Genomic DNA, 17,803 nt, shown 5'->3' on the forward strand with positions numbered 1-17,803 from the left:
AGAGGAACACCTTGTCATCTCAATCTCTTTTTTGAGGTGGTCAATCAAGCGCTACTGGGACTCTGTCTGCCTGGTTTTAACATACTAGCTGAGGAAGGACCAGTTAAGTAAATTAGCCCTTCCAAATACCAGAGTGTGTTCTCTGCTTTAAACTCTTCAATGGTACATGTGTACTTTTCTTCTCTGAACTATAGAAACATATATAGTCTTAAATACTGCAAATTGCATGGATGATGTAAGAAAAACCAAACTCACCAACTTCAGTATGCATTCAGAGATCTTATTTTCTTCTAATGCTTTGAAAGTATTTACATAGGACACAAAGTATTCTTCCATTATGTTTGCCTGCTATATTTTTTGTATACATACTCCTACTTATTTTCTGTACATGAAAGTATGCATTTTCAATTAGTTCCAGTTAGTTTCCATACATACTCCTAATTAACTGGGGAGAAACATTTATTAATTCAATGAAGAGCACCAGCAATTGATCTTCATATGGCCCTTTGTAGTTGACATATTTTCCTAGAATTACGATGCACATGCATGGAGAGAAAAAACTCCAGGTTTACTCAATATATATAACCACTCCTCGTCTACCTGTAAATGATATATCACTTAATATTTGTACTTAATATTTGTACAAATAACTAACAACTATTGTCTGTTGTCAACAAATCTAAGACTGTTTAGAGAGGAAGCAACCCTAGTTTACTTTCAGAAAATTTATTATAATTTTCCTCATATGAACTGATTTTGCCCTAATTCCAGCTTTTTTTGCTGAACCTGAATGAATAGCACCATATACAGCATTTCATAACAGTCTTACCCATAGCTGATAAGCTAAACACGGGGTTTAGCATATGCTAGGTTCATAATTGCTGTTTCACTTCCGTGGTCCTCCTATGAGTAAGCAAGCATACCATGTCTTTCTCCTTACTTTTGATAATCACTCTGATGTCTTCCAGTTTTGAACCAGAAATTACTACTAGACCCTGAAAGCTTTATTTGTAATTTTACATTGTCAAAATGCCAAACTGTTGCAATGTCTATCTTCATTTACTTATTAAAGCTGTTTTACTGCTGAAAAAGAGAACCATGCCATTGTCTGAAAGCAGAAAGGTTGAAGTCAGGCTTAAAAACAAGTGTCTTAAAATAAAAAAGCAGGTTGCTTTGACATAACATTATTACAAAATTATGCCTAATCCACCTATGGAAGGACAAACTGGAAGGACAATTTGAAATGGTTCATCTATCCCACTTAACACGTGTGATGAACAAAGCTATTCATACCATAATCACCACTAATAGCATCTTTTCAGTACCTTAATTCAAACCTACTTTTTGTTCAGTCTGAAGAGCCATTTTCGCATAGCAAGAGTCATTTCATTGCACAAATACATCTCTGCATATCTGTCATTCTGATCATAATATATGAAGTAGTGTTCCTACGTGTCTCTATATAAGCACCTACAGCAGATATGTCTATCCGTAGTCTTTGAATCATAGGTAGGAATCACAACAAAATGTAAGAGAAATTGCATTGTCAAGGAAAATCCAGTGCAAACTTTTGATTACAGCAATTGCAACCTGGTTGACTGACATGAATAATTGAACAGTAAATACTGGTCAAAATTCTCTGGAAGATCAGAACGTCAATTTTATTGCTGCTGTCAGATTTGGCATCCAAAATGCAGAAAGGTGATGTGTAAGGATGATAGATTCTGGAAAGCTAAGAAAGAAATACAAAATCAAGATGTGGCTATATTGTGTAGTTTCGTAACTGAAATAATACTGTTCAGGGACAGGCTAATGAGCCAAATTATCTAACACTACAGGATTGAGTCAAATTTCACGTTAGACAAAATTCAAAAGAATCTTTTAAAATAACAGGAAACACTAGAAGAGTTGTACATTAGGAAATAATGGAGGGAGAAGGTGGATATTTTATCTATACATGCTGGAGAGGTACAAAGGTTTAAATAAATTTTCAGTTTTGAAAGAACATGGAAAACACTTGAAAGAGAATTCAGTTACTGTTCCAGGAACTATAAAAATTATTTTGCTGTAGTGCCACACACTACAGAAGAAATATGGTATTTAACTGTAAGTATTGCTGTTTATTTATCTCGTATTTATTGTCTTTCTTTAGCACTTATTTTAAAAAAGTAAATTTAAAGAGAAAATTAGATCAGCATTTTAACGCATTCACTTCTGGGAAAATAAGTGAACCACGATAATCATATCGTGGATATCAGTCGTATGGATTAGAGCTGACAAATGGGTCATAAAAGCACAAAAAACATAATTTCAGGTCTAAACATAACATTAGTTTTGCAAATCACATGAAAAAATACCCTTAACATGTAACATTATTAATGAGATGCTCAGTTGAGCGAAAACTGTAATTAAAACTAAATACAAACCAAAATACTTTCTGCAATCAGAAATGACAGTATCTCTATCAGTTCGTAATTTATGAGTATCCATATATCACCCAAACTGTTCTAAAACACAGCAGAAATAGAACTTTTATTTCCTAATCTTTACAATAATATTCTGGTTTATGCATTGTGAGTTTCTGCACCCTGAGGTATTATTTTTTATCAATTCATTTCTCTACACTGCCTCAAACAAGATTACAAAAAAAAAAAATTATCCATTTTTGTTGAACAATACATTGTGAACTTGGTTCCCCAGGTGGCTCAGAATGAACGTAATTACCAAATATATTCAAAATTATAAGGTTAAAGCAATTCATCCTAATATGGTAGGAATATTCATGACGTAGTAAATTTCTCATCCACTACTGGTATCTCAAAAATAAACTGTTTTTGGTTTTTGGTTTCTGCTAACTATAATGACAAGGAAAAAATGTTTTCACTTTATGGATCTCAAACCAAATTTCACATAATGTGTTCTAAGTATACATCAATTACTGGCTCAGATAGTAGCAGAATGCTCCTGATATAACTGCATTCATTAAGTCCATTTATATCTTAGGACTATTATAGTTGATATTCAATATAGGGTACACTGGAAATCATGAATTATTTTAAATTATTGTAAGGGCATTTCCATTGATATGACCATGTCTCAAAACAAATCAGAAATATACCAATTAACTAAAAAGTGAATTCACTAAAAATTAAGAGTCTGCCTTTAAAGACTGAAAATTTAAAGTAATTTAGGTCTTCCAAGCCTAAATTTTTGTTACTGAAAAAATATGGAATAGAAATTTTAACTCCTAAAGTTATCATGTTTATTATTACACTAGATTTATTAAAGTGACCTTTTTCCCATGATAAATAAATAAATAAATAAATTAATTAATTAAAATTAATTCCCAAGAAAAATAGTATGTGGTAGGTACAGCCACTACTTTTTTCTGTCTTTATTACAAATACCTGAACACACCTATTTCTATGGTTTAGGCATATTTAATATTTACATTTTAAGAGCCACAGAGAAAAAAAAATGCAGAATTTGTCAATAGCTTTGCTGGATTTTGGCTAGGCTTTTTTACTAGTCAAGTGTACTGCAGACTCCCAGAATCAGTATGGTAGCTTTCTAGAAAATCAAGCCAAAACTGTTCTCATATCTTTAGTTCTGGCCATCTGCTAGAAGCATCTGGTAACTGGGTACATGCACCCACACCCAGAACGTGACTGCTCTCTTGCCAACTATGTGCCTAGGTAGCTGCCAATATGTGCCTCTCCACTGCTAACATGACAACTGTCAAAAAGAAGTTGAACATGTACGAATAAATCTAAATTAAACTAACACATTACTTTCCTAAGTAACAGCCATCATTTTTTTGACATAATTGCTCGATAATAGCAATGATAAAAAAGTTGCATGGTGAAACCTTTCTAAGGCTAAGAACTATAATAAGGATACCAAAGATCTAAGTACTTTGAGGAGTTATTTGTAGCATTTTATTCTTGCTGTTTTCTCTGACAACTACAAAATATATATGTAATACTAGCAACACGTTACATCTATAGATAAAAATATCTGAATTATACATTTAATATCTGATTTAAAAAAAAGAAATAAAATAAAAATCAGTTCACACTCTTTCCAAAAGTTTTCTTAATCCAAGTATATAAAATTATTTTATGTAGTTTAATGGACACACATTAAATATATTGCTATAGGATTTGGAATGCCATATTAGAAATTACAACATGAATGAAAGCTTAGAACACAAATGTTAAAGCAATGTGCAGATTCCATTGAAATTCATTCCCTTGTAAATTATAAATATAATTTTCTAACTTGTCTGCTCACTCAAAAAAAAAGAAAGAAAAAAAAGAAAAACCTAAAACTTATTTTGTGCACTTTGTATTAGGAGAAGTAAAAAAATATGCAGGAACTGTAATTACTGAAATGATTAATTCCTTTGTGTGATCAAAGTAACTTTTTGTCTTCTTTCCACATTTATGAAAAGGGCAGATGTATTCAATGGCTAGAGAGTGTACAGTTAAAAGTTAAAAGCACATGAGAGACAGAACAACAGAAGGAATATCTAAAATCAAAGCTTAGAAAAGTAATTCAGGATCATGATAGCAAACTACTAGACTACAGCTAAAGGAAAAGAATAAACCCAAGGATATTCAGAAATTGTCATAATGACTTCTTTTTTCTGGCCCTGTCTGAATCATCAGTTCTGCCTTTTCTTGTGTTTAAATTTTAAGCTCTGTGGAGTTTTGTTTAGCAACAAGTGAGCACACAAGTTGATGTGGTCCTGATCCACCACTATAGCTCCAATGCACAGTGATGATGATGACAGCATAACAGTAATAAAAATATTATATCTATTAAGCTTTTTGATTTTCATAGACAAACACCTTACTTCACACACAGGTAGTCCCATTGTTGTCTGCCATCCCATGGTCAGTCATGGTAATCCAGTTTAAAATAGGTCAGGAAACAAGTGCTGTATCTTTTCTATCCTCTCATTTTTAAAAGAGGGTTTTACTAAATGTTCATTTAAGTCCATTGAAAAGTTATTCTAAAATAGACTAAATAGACTCAATTAGTGAGAAAGGGTAAATCTCATGTAAATCTAGCTGGTCATAATGTTTTTCTGAATCTATCTTTATGTGTACATTAAAGTAACCTCAAAGCACACAATGTCTATGGATATAAAGAACTTCTCGTGATGTATAAGATCTCATCATTCTTGTAATGGTCTAAGGCATGAGAACCTGTCTGGTTTTACAGTCATATTAAACCTTTTAAGCTTGTAGCTTTCCCTCAGGTAAATTTATTCCAAATAAGGAGAAAAATGAAAAGGATGCATAACAAGCTCACAAAACAAATATAAACACATATGCTGAAATAATTATTCAGATAGTTCCAATTGCTTCAAGGGTTAAATACCAGTAGCTTTGCCATTTCCTTTACATCTTCTACATAATGCTATTCGGGACCAGGCTGAAGACCTAAAAATCAATCATTAGAAAAAGAGTAAAGCAGATTTCCAAAATTAGTCAAAGTCCCAACAGAGAGACCTTGTCAAATTTTTCAAAAATGTCCAAATATTTCAGATACTCACTTTTGAGATTTTCACCTTAGGACTGAAATTCTAGCTGTCATCTGATACTGTAAGCTGCCCAAGCTGAACACCTCAGAAATACACTAATTTCCAAAATTCCTCCTTTATCTTTCAATGTGAGACTATATCTTAGCTATATGTAAGAATATAAAACATTAAGAGCATATTACAGCGACCTGGTACTTTGTATTTGTAAAGAGAAACAAAATGAAACCCTTTGCTCCAGAGAGTGAAATGAAAGCAAGACTACATATGCTAGCAGAAACGCTTTCCATTTTTACAGAACCTATATAATTTTTAGTAACTGTATCAGACCAGCTAGTAGAGATAACTTCTAGAAATATTTTCTTTCAAAACCAATTCTGTTATGAAAATCTATAAACTTTTTGTGCTTTAATTTAAACTTACTCCTACCTCAGTCACAAATTTCTGTACATATTTCAGAGGACATTTTCTAGAGGACAAAAGAAAACAACCCAGATTTTTATGTCAATTTGTGAAATATGTCAAATATATAAGATGGTGACTCTTTCTATTAATTCCACTGCAATAAAAAATTCCCCAAGGAAACATTTTTTGTTGTTTTGACCATAGAACAAACAAGGAGAAAATTACTTACAAAATTATCAGAAAAATAGTAAATGTTCAAACCTAAGTATGTATACTTCCATAACCAATACTTAGAAAACCCAAAAAACCCCTACGTGTTGTAACTAAAATCAAGTGAGGTATGAAGTGTCTCATGCCCAATTTTTGGTCAGTGACACTTCCAGATTTCTGTCCATAGAACTGCTCAAAATGGTTATAATGACAAGAATTGAGAAGTGTTCTTTCAGTTGATGTGTTTGAAAGGTAGCTTTGTATGAACAGCTGTGTTTTCAAAACGCTTGCCACCTCTAAATTGGTCCTTGTGAAGCGAATGGTTCGCCTTATTGCCAGGAGGGCACATTGTGCTGTAGCTGCTGCATTTTTAGGTTTTCTCACTGTCTCTCTATCTGCTGAAGTGGAAAAAACTGATTGCCAAAACCTGACGTGTTTCTTTTCCTTTCTGCCCACTCTGACTTGGTTCTTAGCTGTCTGTTGCTCCAGTGATGAGAAACGCTGCTCAGTTTATTCATTCACTGAATGTCTTTTCCAGTTCAAATAATGGTGATACCCTCTTGTAAACCAAGGCTCCAGCTGTCAGTAGCAGTAAATGAAAGAAACCTAATTAAGGCATACCAATCATCGTTTACACAAGAGATAATTAGGCTGCAAAAAGTCACACACAACAGGGTGCATTTTTCTAAAAGCAAGAGTTAATACCTTAAAAGCAAGAGACACACCATGTTTAGTAAGACAGTAAGTATAGATGGTAACAGGGATGGACTTCCAGAGAAAAATAATCTGTCTACAATGATTTAAACAGTTTTAGTACAGAAGTTCTAGTATATTAAAACAATAATAAAAATACAGAATATAAGTACTAATAAGCAATGCTAATTTATTAGATATAGACTCTATTTAGCCTTTTTAATTGCAGACAATAGGAAGCAAACCATACCATTTCATCTGGATGAGGAAATACATGTACAATCAGAGTGCACATAAAGATTTACAAATGCAGCTGGGTAAAGAATTACATCAAAGACTCCAAAACTATGATGCACAGCTCCTGCTGCTGCTTGTGTGGAAACATTTATCTCACATCTCAGCTTACTGATGATCATCTCCTGTTGAGCCTTATCACTACGCGCTTTTCTAGTGTGCACAGTCGTAGGTACAAGTTCTAAGAATCACTTGCATTACATCAAATGTCATCGAGACGTCACCAAAATCCACTACCAAGAGTTAATGCTGACATAATTGCATTATTTGAAAGAATTTTTTTTCAAAAGGAAATATCTACCTTTGCACAGAAACCTTCATGTATGTAAAGCTCTTTCCTTTAAATACTACTCAAAGGAACAGGACAAATAACCTTCAGATCCTCTCTGTCCTTATTAGTACCTTTAAAACTGACCATTGAAAATACAAAAATTTCACATGTAACTCTAGATGGTACAAAGCACTCAGCTTTAAAGCACCAGAAGCCATTAATAAAAATTCTGACAGTTACTGCTAATAAGAGCATTATCAGTACATATTTACTATTATGAGTAAATTAACGAAGAAAAAGAATCAATGCATTCCAAAAGTTCCAAGTAACACAAAGTTAAATGCTTATTTTTTCAGTGCAAACATTTATCTGTGTGACATTCTTCAAGGAAACTGAACTTAGGATACAGTTTATGCTGTTGAGTGCAATTTACATGAGGTTTATTTTGTTACAGTGAATGACAGCTCACTTCCCCCCCTCAAAATGATTTGAACACATTTTAAGGCTGGAAATTAGTTGCATACAGTCAGATACACATAATCACATAATCAATACAACCAGTTAAGCAGTCATGTTGTTTAATTCGATTCTGGACTTGGATTGCTTCAAGTGCGACTGGAAAACTTATATCAACAACCCATGTTTTCTTACATTCTTAGTCAAAATTGCATATTGGAGTCACACTATAATACTATTATAAACAAAAGGGAGAACAAAAATGTTTTGCCACTCAAAGTGCTATATATGCTGTTATATGCTGTTCATTTCACTACTTCACTTTTCCATGTACTGGGTCATATTAAGCATACTACAGTCATATAATTTAGATTTAGGTTGTCCTGCCAGGAGCAGGGAGTTGGACTTAACGATTCTTATGGGTCTCTTCCAACATGACATATTCTATTCTATGATTCCATGACTCATAAGCCACCATGGATGTCCATTCTACTCCAGAAACATTCTTTTACTCCACACCCTGAATGACAATTTATACCAAATAATTTTCACGTAAAACAAAACACAGATATGACACTATTTAAATAAAAAATCTTTCTGAAGTGAAACAATATATTTTGGAATGATGGCTGCAGGCTGGAAGAGAGTATCAAAATTATTCTACAATCTGTTATTCAAGCTACTCAACCCCAGTGAATATTTTACACACGGCAGAAGCACTTTAACTGAAGAAATAAGAAAGATTTATGCTAGAACACCATATGAGCTTGAGCTGGTGACTTATTAGCTAAAGCATTCACCAGAAAGAGAAAGACATCAGATTAAATCATAACGAAGCAGAATTTCAGCCTGGATCTCTCAGCTCTTCTTTTTTGCTGCCTTTTGCAGAAAGCCTATCTAATATATATGACATGGAAATATCCACTAGTGCCCTTACTTTTGGCTTGAGCATCCCACAGAAAATGAAATATAAAATCAGGAGGAGTATAACGCAAATCCAGGAGTATGTTGGCTCATATGTATGCAAAAATGTAGTTAATGCGCTTTAAATGATACAGCCTCTCAGGTGCCTGGGACACACACGAAAAGTCCATCTTGGTCCACACTCTATGTTTCACAGTGGCCAGTAGCAAATTTCCAAGGAGGAACAGAGAACACGGTCAGCTACAGAATTAGGCTTCCCCAGAATACTTTCTCAAGTACCTCTACCTAGCAGAAGTCCCTGAGCATCATAGTGGAATCAAAAGGCTGAGATATCCGCACTAGCAATCTGTTGAATTTCAACTGATTTACAATGACCTTTCAATCAATTGAAATTTATATTTTGTATCTGTCATGCTTACAGAAACATTTTTAATATACAATCCAAACAAAAATACAGAAGTCAAGGGGAAACATGTTTTAGAAAGTGCATTGAGAATGTGACTTAAAAAAATTCCCCACCCGTGGCTATCCTCTTTTCTCCCTACATAGGAAATGACATCCATGCATTTGTCATAGAATGATTTCTACTGAGATCTTTAGTAAATATGACAGTACTCCACATGGGGGTATCACTTTGCCTCCTCCTGGCAAAATTAAGAGCAAGTTACAGGCATTAACTGTTAAACACAAATCTTTATTTTTCTGCAAGCCTCAAGTTCATCTCATTTCCCAGAATAAAGGAACAGATTATACTTTCACTATTTCAGTCAGGATGTCTTTGCATTTCAGTATAAACTGAGTCATGTGTATAAAAACATATTATTGATCCTCAAAACAGCAGAATGTTTTCTGTATGTTTATCTCACACATTGTCTGTTCACTCTATTAATAAACTTACACATTAAAATAAAACACTAAATGTCCTTAAATGCAAATAGCACAAAAGGCAACCTCAAAACTTTGCCAAATGTACTTCAAATTGGCCCAATGCTCTTGTTACTTTGCAAGGTCCAACACCCTTCCTCTGGAGCTGATATGGAATGCATAGGTGGTAGATATGCCCAATCTTCCTGGGCCTGGAAAGGAAACCTAAAATTCAAATGCTTGACAATTAACTTTTGCAATTCTCTCTATCTATACCAGCGACACCTCAAAAGTTATTTATCAATGTCAATGAAGTATGGATCTTACCTTAAAGTTTGTAAACAATGTCACTGTCGATTTTAACACTAGAGGCAAGGGGAGAAAGGACATAAATACGTATAGCACACCAGTCTTTGTAAACAAAGTGTTGGTAAAGTTAAGTGTAAAGCCTATATTCTGAAGTAAATGAAGCAGTTAATGTGTACTACTTTATATACGAAAACACAGAAGCTTTGGTACTACATGCTTTGGAACAAAAGGTACACTCAGAGTTGGATTTATTTTACTCCACAAAAAGCAAGTACACACCAAAAATCTGAGGAGCACACATTTCATGCCTCAAGTTTCAGTCTTTACTATAATTTGGGACATGAACACAATTTGGAAATTTCAGATTTTTGCAGAGCTACAGACCAAAGAAGCAACTGCAGTGTAGATTTTTTTTTTCCCTTATCACTCTAAAGACACTTTTCTGCTATTATGCTTTGCAATTGAGGTTATTGAAGCCCTAATAAGAAAGCCAGTGATTAGTCTGAATTTGCCAAGATGGTAAACTATTTATTATAAGGTACATATTTCTTTCTAATTAGTACTTAAGAAAAAAAGGAAAATAAGCAGCTACAAAAAGAAATAAAAATTATAAAACCTGTGGATTATCAATTTTGTATATTTTTGTATAAATATCTCACAGGCTTGCCTAAGAACACCATCATTAGGCATGTGTATTAATCCAACTATTCTGTTTTCCTTTGATTACACATAAATTATGTTCTTTATATTTCTAAACTTCATGTTCAAAAGTTAAGTATTCATGATCTGTAGGATTTTGCTCAGAATTTACATTTTCAAAGCCAAAAGAAATCAGTCTGTTTCTAATGATTAAAAAAAAAATATTTTAAAAGAGGATAAAATATGTAGAAAAATCTGACTGATATATTTTGCTTTATACTCTGTGGATCTTCATCTTTCTGTAGAACAATGTTCCACTGGATATATGAGAAGCTAAAAGTCTAAAGATATATTAACTTAATTTATACTATCTGGATACCACTATAATACTCCAGGCACCACAGTCATTTTCTTTTCTTACTTGCAATAATTAACAGTAGAGAGCAAAAGATGGCTAAATTAATTTATAACTTTATAGTGTCTTACACTAATTATTTCCTCTTCTTGTATTTTAGGTCATCCTGTCATTCCTGCAAACACTAATCAATCATGGGATTTGAAGTTAAAACTACTAAATAAATGAATTGCTTAATCTCCTATGACCATCTATACATGCTTCATCTTCACAAAGCTCATCAATTTTATGTCATCAAGGACAGAGTGACCTTCATTTCCACAAAATGCCTCTTACTACTGGACAAGTTGGTTACAAATTTATCACTTAACCTCAGGAAGAAAGACCTTCACGATCATCATTTGATAAATGCAAGCGTGTATTTTATTAATTGACCAACTCATACTGAATTCCAAGACCGTAATTGTGGAATACTGAAGGGTCTGTTACTTTCCTGAATATCTGAGCTAAGATGAAGGACATGCAAAACAAAATTAATTTTCTTCTTAGTCTAGTTACCACTGCACTACTACAAGTTGTAGGAAAAAAAGCAGACTGCCCAGAGTCCTGTGTATGTGAGGTCAGGCCATGGTTCACCCCCAGGTCTGTGTACATGGAGGCTCCAACAGTGGACTGTAATGATTTAGGCCTTTTTAATTTTCCAGCCAGACTGCCTGCTGACACACAAGTTCTACTTCTACAAACTAATAATATTGCAAAAATTGAACATTCAGTAGATTTCCCAGTGAATTTAACTGGTTTAGATTTATCTCAGAACAATTTATCCTCAGTAACCAATATTAATCTTAGAAAGATACCACAGTTGCTTTCAGTGTACCTTGAAGAAAACAAACTTACTGAACTCCCTGACGAATGCCTCTCTGGACTCAACAATTTACAAGAGCTTTATATTAATCATAATCTGCTTTCTGTGATTGCACCAGGAGCTTTCATAGGCCTCAATAATCTTCTCAGACTTCATCTCAATTCAAATGGTCTACAAGTGATCAATAGAAAGTGGTTTGAAGCTACTCCTAATCTTGAAATTCTCATGATTGGAGAAAACCCAATTATCAGAATTGAAGACATGAATTTCAAGCCTCTTAGCAATCTGCGCAGCCTAGTTTTAGCAGGTATAAATCTCACTGAAATACCAGATAATGCTTTGGCTGGCCTTGACAACTTAGAAAGCATTTCCTTTTATGACAACAGATTTGTTAGAGTGCCCCACATTGCTCTTCAAAAGGCTACAAATCTTAAATTTCTGGATCTAAATAAAAATCCCATTAACAGAATACGACGAGGAGATTTTAGCAATATGTTGCACCTAAAAGAGTTAGGAATTAATAACATGCCTGAACTGATTTCTATAGATAGCCTTGCTGTTGACAACCTGCCAGATTTAAGAAAAATAGAAGCTACCAATAACCCCAGATTATCATACATTCACCCCAACGCATTCTACAGACTTCCCAAGCTGGAATCGCTCATGCTCAACAGCAACGCGCTCAGTGCCCTGTACCGCAGTACAGTAGAATCTTTGCCTAATCTCAAAGAAGTCAGCATACACAGCAATCCCATTAGATGTGACTGTGTCATCCGCTGGATTAACATGAATAAAACAAACATTCGTTTCATGGAACCAGAGTCTCTGTACTGTGTAGACCCTCCGGAATTCCAAGGTCAGAATGTGAGGCAGATACACTTCCGGGAAATGATGGAAATCTGCCTCCCACTGATAGCTCCTGAAAGTTTTCCATCTACTCTGGATTTAAAAGCTGGCAGTCATATTTCCTTACACTGCAGAGCAACAGCAGAACCAGAACCTGAAATCTACTGGATAACACCCTCAGGGCACAAACTTTTGCCTAATACTATTTCTGATAAATACTATGTTCATTCCGAAGGAACTTTAGAAATAAGTGATGTTACACAAAGAGAAAGTGGCTTATACACATGTATAGCAACAAATTTAGTTGGGGCAGACCTAAAGTCAGTCATGATTAAAGTGGACGGCTCTTTCCCTCAGGACAGCAATGGATCTTTAAATATTAAAATAAAAGACATAAAATCTAATTCTGTTTTGGTTTCATGGAAAGCAAGTTCTAAAGTTCTGAAGTCCAGTGTTAGATGGACAGCCTTTCTGAAAGCTGAAGACTCCCAGGCTGCACAGAGCGCTCGAATACCATCTGATATGAAGGTGTATAATCTTACACATCTAAATCCCTCAACTGAATACAAAATTTGTATAGATATTCCCACTATCTATTCACAGAGTAAGAAACAATGTGTCAACGTAACCACAAAAGGACTGGACTTGAAAGTGAAAGGCTATGAAAAGAACAATATAATAGGATTCCTTGCCTGCCTTGGTGCTCTTTTGGGAATCATCTCTGTGATATATCTCTACAGCTGCATCTCACAAGACATGAACTATGGCATTGGACACAGCTATCTAAGGAACGATGTGAAGAAACAATCCTTTCAATTCAATGAGCTTTATCCTCCTCTAATCACTCTTTGGGATATGGGCAAAGAAAAAAGCACAGCAATGGAAGTAAAAGCAACTGTAATAGGTGTACCAAACAATATGTCATAAATATGTCACTATAACACTCAGTTTCTGAAACAAAAAACCCTGACTGCATTTGTGTTGAACAAAACAACAAGAAAAAGTATTTCTCTTAGGAACTAGATGCCTGGACTTTGCTGCTGCCAACAAATGGGAATATATACCAACTAAAAGAGAAGAACTTTAACTAACTGGCTTCTAAGGGTATTCTACCAACCAAATACAATTAACTTCATATTCTAGAACTTTCATGGGACTTTTAAGTCTGGAATACAGTGGAACTAGCCAAGAACATTTTCTGGTTTTTTTTTAAATTATTACATAAAAGTAGTGGAACTGAGCAATACCTCCTCCTGTGCTGTATTACACACACTAGCCACGAGTTTTTGCAGTGAACAGATATACTAGGATTGACATATGGTGTAATGAAATGGACAAATTCTGTAGAGTAGACACAGTGAGTATGTGAATTTTTTTAATGAGAAAATACATTTTTGATTAAAATCAAAATAGTTTTGGTCTTGTTTGTTTCTAAAAAAAAAAAAATCCCACCATTCTGGGAGCTCTTGTCTGACAATAAACAAAGTCATCCCAATGCCTGATAAAATATTTCCTTACATATTCTCCTGTTAAATGCTAATCTGAGCACATAGGATATTTTTGCTGCTTTTAGGTTGTATGACATGTTTCTAACAGAAATGTAAATTTAGTGGTAGTTTTTGATCAAATTCTATTTATTTTGAGAACATTTTAAAGGCAAAAGGGATGTTAGAGATGAGGTCATTTATACATTTTTATGGTTCTGTGTGAAATACTTCTGTTTTCTTAGCAACATGTGAGCCTGTCTGCAGATCTTTATTTCATTATATCTGTATTGCATTACTTTACTACTATACAAAAGCAGTCTCTTGTAGAACACATAGTGGTGCTTTCCATGGCAGTACTGTAAACCACTTACTATCCATATAAACATAACATCTTTAATATCTACAAAGAAACATCTCCATGATATTAGCCTAACAAATCTCTAAAAAGTTTCATTATTTCTCCATGACCAAAGACATTCTCCATGTCAAAATACCCACAGAAGCTACAGGTAAGCAGTAGGATTCCTTGGTAGCAGTGTATAAAAATGGATAGCTGTTCCTTCTACAGATATTCTATATAAACCTGAGGTCCTTGGGAAGTAATAAATCCATCTTCTAGCTTTAATAGCTTAGTGCATATTTAACTTGCATTATTTCATGAATGTATCCCAAAAAATCTAGCAACAATTTTTTCAGCAAAGTAGAATTGGTTAAAAAAATGTACAAATAACTTCTTAGTAGTGGCATAATATACTTCTTCATAATCTCTTCATTTACCAGAAGGTTGTGGTTTTTTCTACACAAGGCACAGGACTAAAAATTTCACGTATTTCATTAATTGGCATGTTTACTCTCTTTATTGGAGGTAGGAACGGACAACAAGCTATATTTAATTTTCTCAGAAACAGAAAAGCATTGTTGCACACCTGTGTTTCCATTTATTTAACAGATATCTCTCAGGAATCCAATGCATTAAAAGCCATACTTACTGGTTATTCAAACCAGAAAATAGTAGCTCAGAAATAGATTAACTTCTCCTTGGCATTTGACAGTAAACCTTATTCTGAAATGTACTACTAATGAGAGAAGACAAACATAAGCATTTAAAATACCTGGCTAGGCAATACCCAAAATACAATACTGAAAAGACATTTTAATTAGTTTATCTTACTTTTTTTCTGTCAGCTACTAGACTGAAAGGTGGTGTTCTAGTCATAAAAAGATTAAGCATTTACTTCTTGGTAAAACATTTACAAAAATAAATTCCAATATTTCATCAGCTAACACAGCCAAATGCTCACCTACATATGTACATTTCAGTTTCTAGTTTAGCTACAGTGCTGTGAAATCACAGCTCCAAACACTACCTAAAAATCTTAGATAAAAGATTGCAGAAAAAATGTTAATTTCTATCCTAAAAGGAAATTTCCATTTCCAAAATTCACTAAAAAAACTCATTCTGCTTCTGTAACCTGAAACTGACCTCAAGATAACTTAAAAGAGAAATGGAGGTTCTTCCCACAATCTTGTGCTGGTCAGGAATAGAAAAGACACAATGATCAACAATAATCTTTAAGATATTATTTGTTATCTGAAGATAGAAGAGATATTTCTGAAAAGGATTTCTATACAGTATAGAAAATAAGTTCACATACTAGACAGTCCTAGAAGAGCTGAGAGAAAAAAAACTGAAAAGCATCACTCTGTCAGACTTAAGAAAGAAAAGCATTCATATTATTGAACTGAATGGAGTGGATGTGTGGTACTGACAACACACGAAATTTTACATAGCAGAAAGTGTATAGTAAGTACGAAAAGTTCATTATTAAAACTTCAGAAGACATTTTGAAGGATATAGTTAAATGGGATAGAGAAGATAGCCACTGAACACAAACAACTAGAGGCAAAAAAAATACTGAAAATTCACCTCATGCTAAAGATGAGAAAGCATGGTTGGAAACAGTTTAACAATTGCATGCAGTTTTTCTAGAAGTAAGAAATAGGATGGGTAGAAACATAACCAGAGTAAAAAAAATTACTGGTGTTACCTACTGAAGATCATGAGACTTCATTGCAACATACCTTACAGAAAGACATCTTGAATCAAATTGTTGGGGAAGTGATAGATACATGTGATCATTTAAGAGCATCTTTGAGTTCCATGAGCAGCAGTAAAAACATGTTGGAAAGAACCACTAGGTAGGAAAAGGAACAACCCCTCGTCTTCCTCAAACATTGGTTGACCTTCGAAATCAACTTTTTTGGTAGGTCAGTTTAATAATGTACCAAATGTGTCATTTGAACACCTTTGAGCTTAATACCAGTGGAAATAATTGAAACTAATTTTCTCAGGAAAAGGCTACATAGATACTCAGGGAAAATGCTAAGCTACAACAGAAAAAGGGATTATAAAAACAAGAGAGATTATCTAAACATTCAGTAAACATAAAATCAAGACAGAAAAAGGACAAAAATTAATCTAGATTACAAAGTTTGTGAAGATTAAAGAAAAAAAATACCAAACTTCATTTATACATATGACAACTATAGAAGTTCAATATTAAACAAGAAAATTGCAATTATTTATATGGATAAATTAATTACTGAAAGTTGGCAAGATTTGTATGATTGCAATGTTAAAATATATAATCATAACCTGTCTAGTGAGAACTGTGCTTTGGAACTGAGACTTGAGCTATTCACTTTACGTTCAATAAACATTCTAAAGGAGTTGAGTCTTCTTCAGTGCTTGCATTATAAGGCAGTGTGAAAATAATATAAAGTATTAGACTAGATTCTGTCCATGATTAGCTGCACTTCAGACAAGCATCCTTTGTAAATAGCATAAGCATACAGTAGAACTAGTAATGAATAATGAAAACAGACCCTATAGTACATGGCTGACTATGATTATGTTATCTTTCTGGTTACATTAAGTAATATTTCAGTTGTATAGCCAAAGTGATCAAAAAGAGATAGAAGGTTAAGCCAACTGAACAATATGTTTAAAGGACTTGTTCTTTTGAACACTCATGAAAACCTTTAAATTAATGTAGTGTACCTGTACGTAGTTGACTACAATATTCTCAGAGATATATAAAGCTGCAGTTATATTGAAGTACCTTCAAAGCAACTGGATCTTTTATTAAGTCATTCCTTCCTTCAGACAAAGCTGAAAACTACAAATTAAATTCCTCTGGCAGCTAAAAAATACTTTTTACAAATCTCTCTCACTTGCCTATTTTTCTGTCTCTTGGCTTCAATTATTTTTAGACTCTTTTTCCTAAAGTCCTTTTCTTTGCCTTGATACAAATGCTCTGTTCCCTTCCATGATCCCTGTGGTTTCTTCATCACATTTTCAATGCTGCCAGTAAGGACGGATGTTGTCTGACCTAATAAAAAAATTACCAAAGTAACATCATATTTGAAGGCAAAATATTTGAATAGAGAAATAAAAAATATTAAAGAAAGACCTTAAAATGTGATGTCAAGCTGACCAGCTAATGAGATGAAGCATCTCTCAAGGAAACAAAGCAGAAAAACGTAATGACATTCAGATGAAAATAATAATATGGGAGTAAGATAAAGCTGAAAGGACAGGGAATTTGGGCAGATGGCCTATTCCTGATCCCAAAAT

At 33.8% G+C, this 17,803-nt stretch overlaps 2 protein-coding genes across 3 annotated transcripts in view; one reads left to right on the forward strand and one right to left on the reverse strand.

Moving 5' to 3' along the window:
* The window catches only part of LRRN3 (leucine rich repeat neuronal 3), a 34,244-nt gene extending 20,153 nt beyond the window's left edge, over nt 1–14,091 (forward strand). The window contains exon 2 of the mRNA XM_027658217.1: nt 11,129–14,091. Within this exon, the coding sequence (XP_027514018.1) occupies nt 11,480–13,606 (2,127 nt within the window). The 5' untranslated portion in view covers nt 11,129–11,479 and the 3' untranslated portion in view covers nt 13,607–14,091. The remainder of the gene's footprint in view (nt 1–11,128) is intronic.
* Nucleotides 1–17,803, reverse strand: part of IMMP2L (inner mitochondrial membrane peptidase subunit 2) — a 414,095-nt gene that overhangs the window by 235,163 nt on the left and 161,129 nt on the right. The gene's annotated exons all lie outside the window — the stretch shown is intronic.

The sequence above is a fragment of the Corapipo altera genome, unplaced genomic scaffold (genome assembly GCF_003945725.1).
Source record: "Corapipo altera isolate COAL_440 unplaced genomic scaffold, ASM394572v1 1, whole genome shotgun sequence".
NCBI classification, from domain to species: Eukaryota; Metazoa; Chordata; class Aves; order Passeriformes; family Pipridae; genus Corapipo; species Corapipo altera.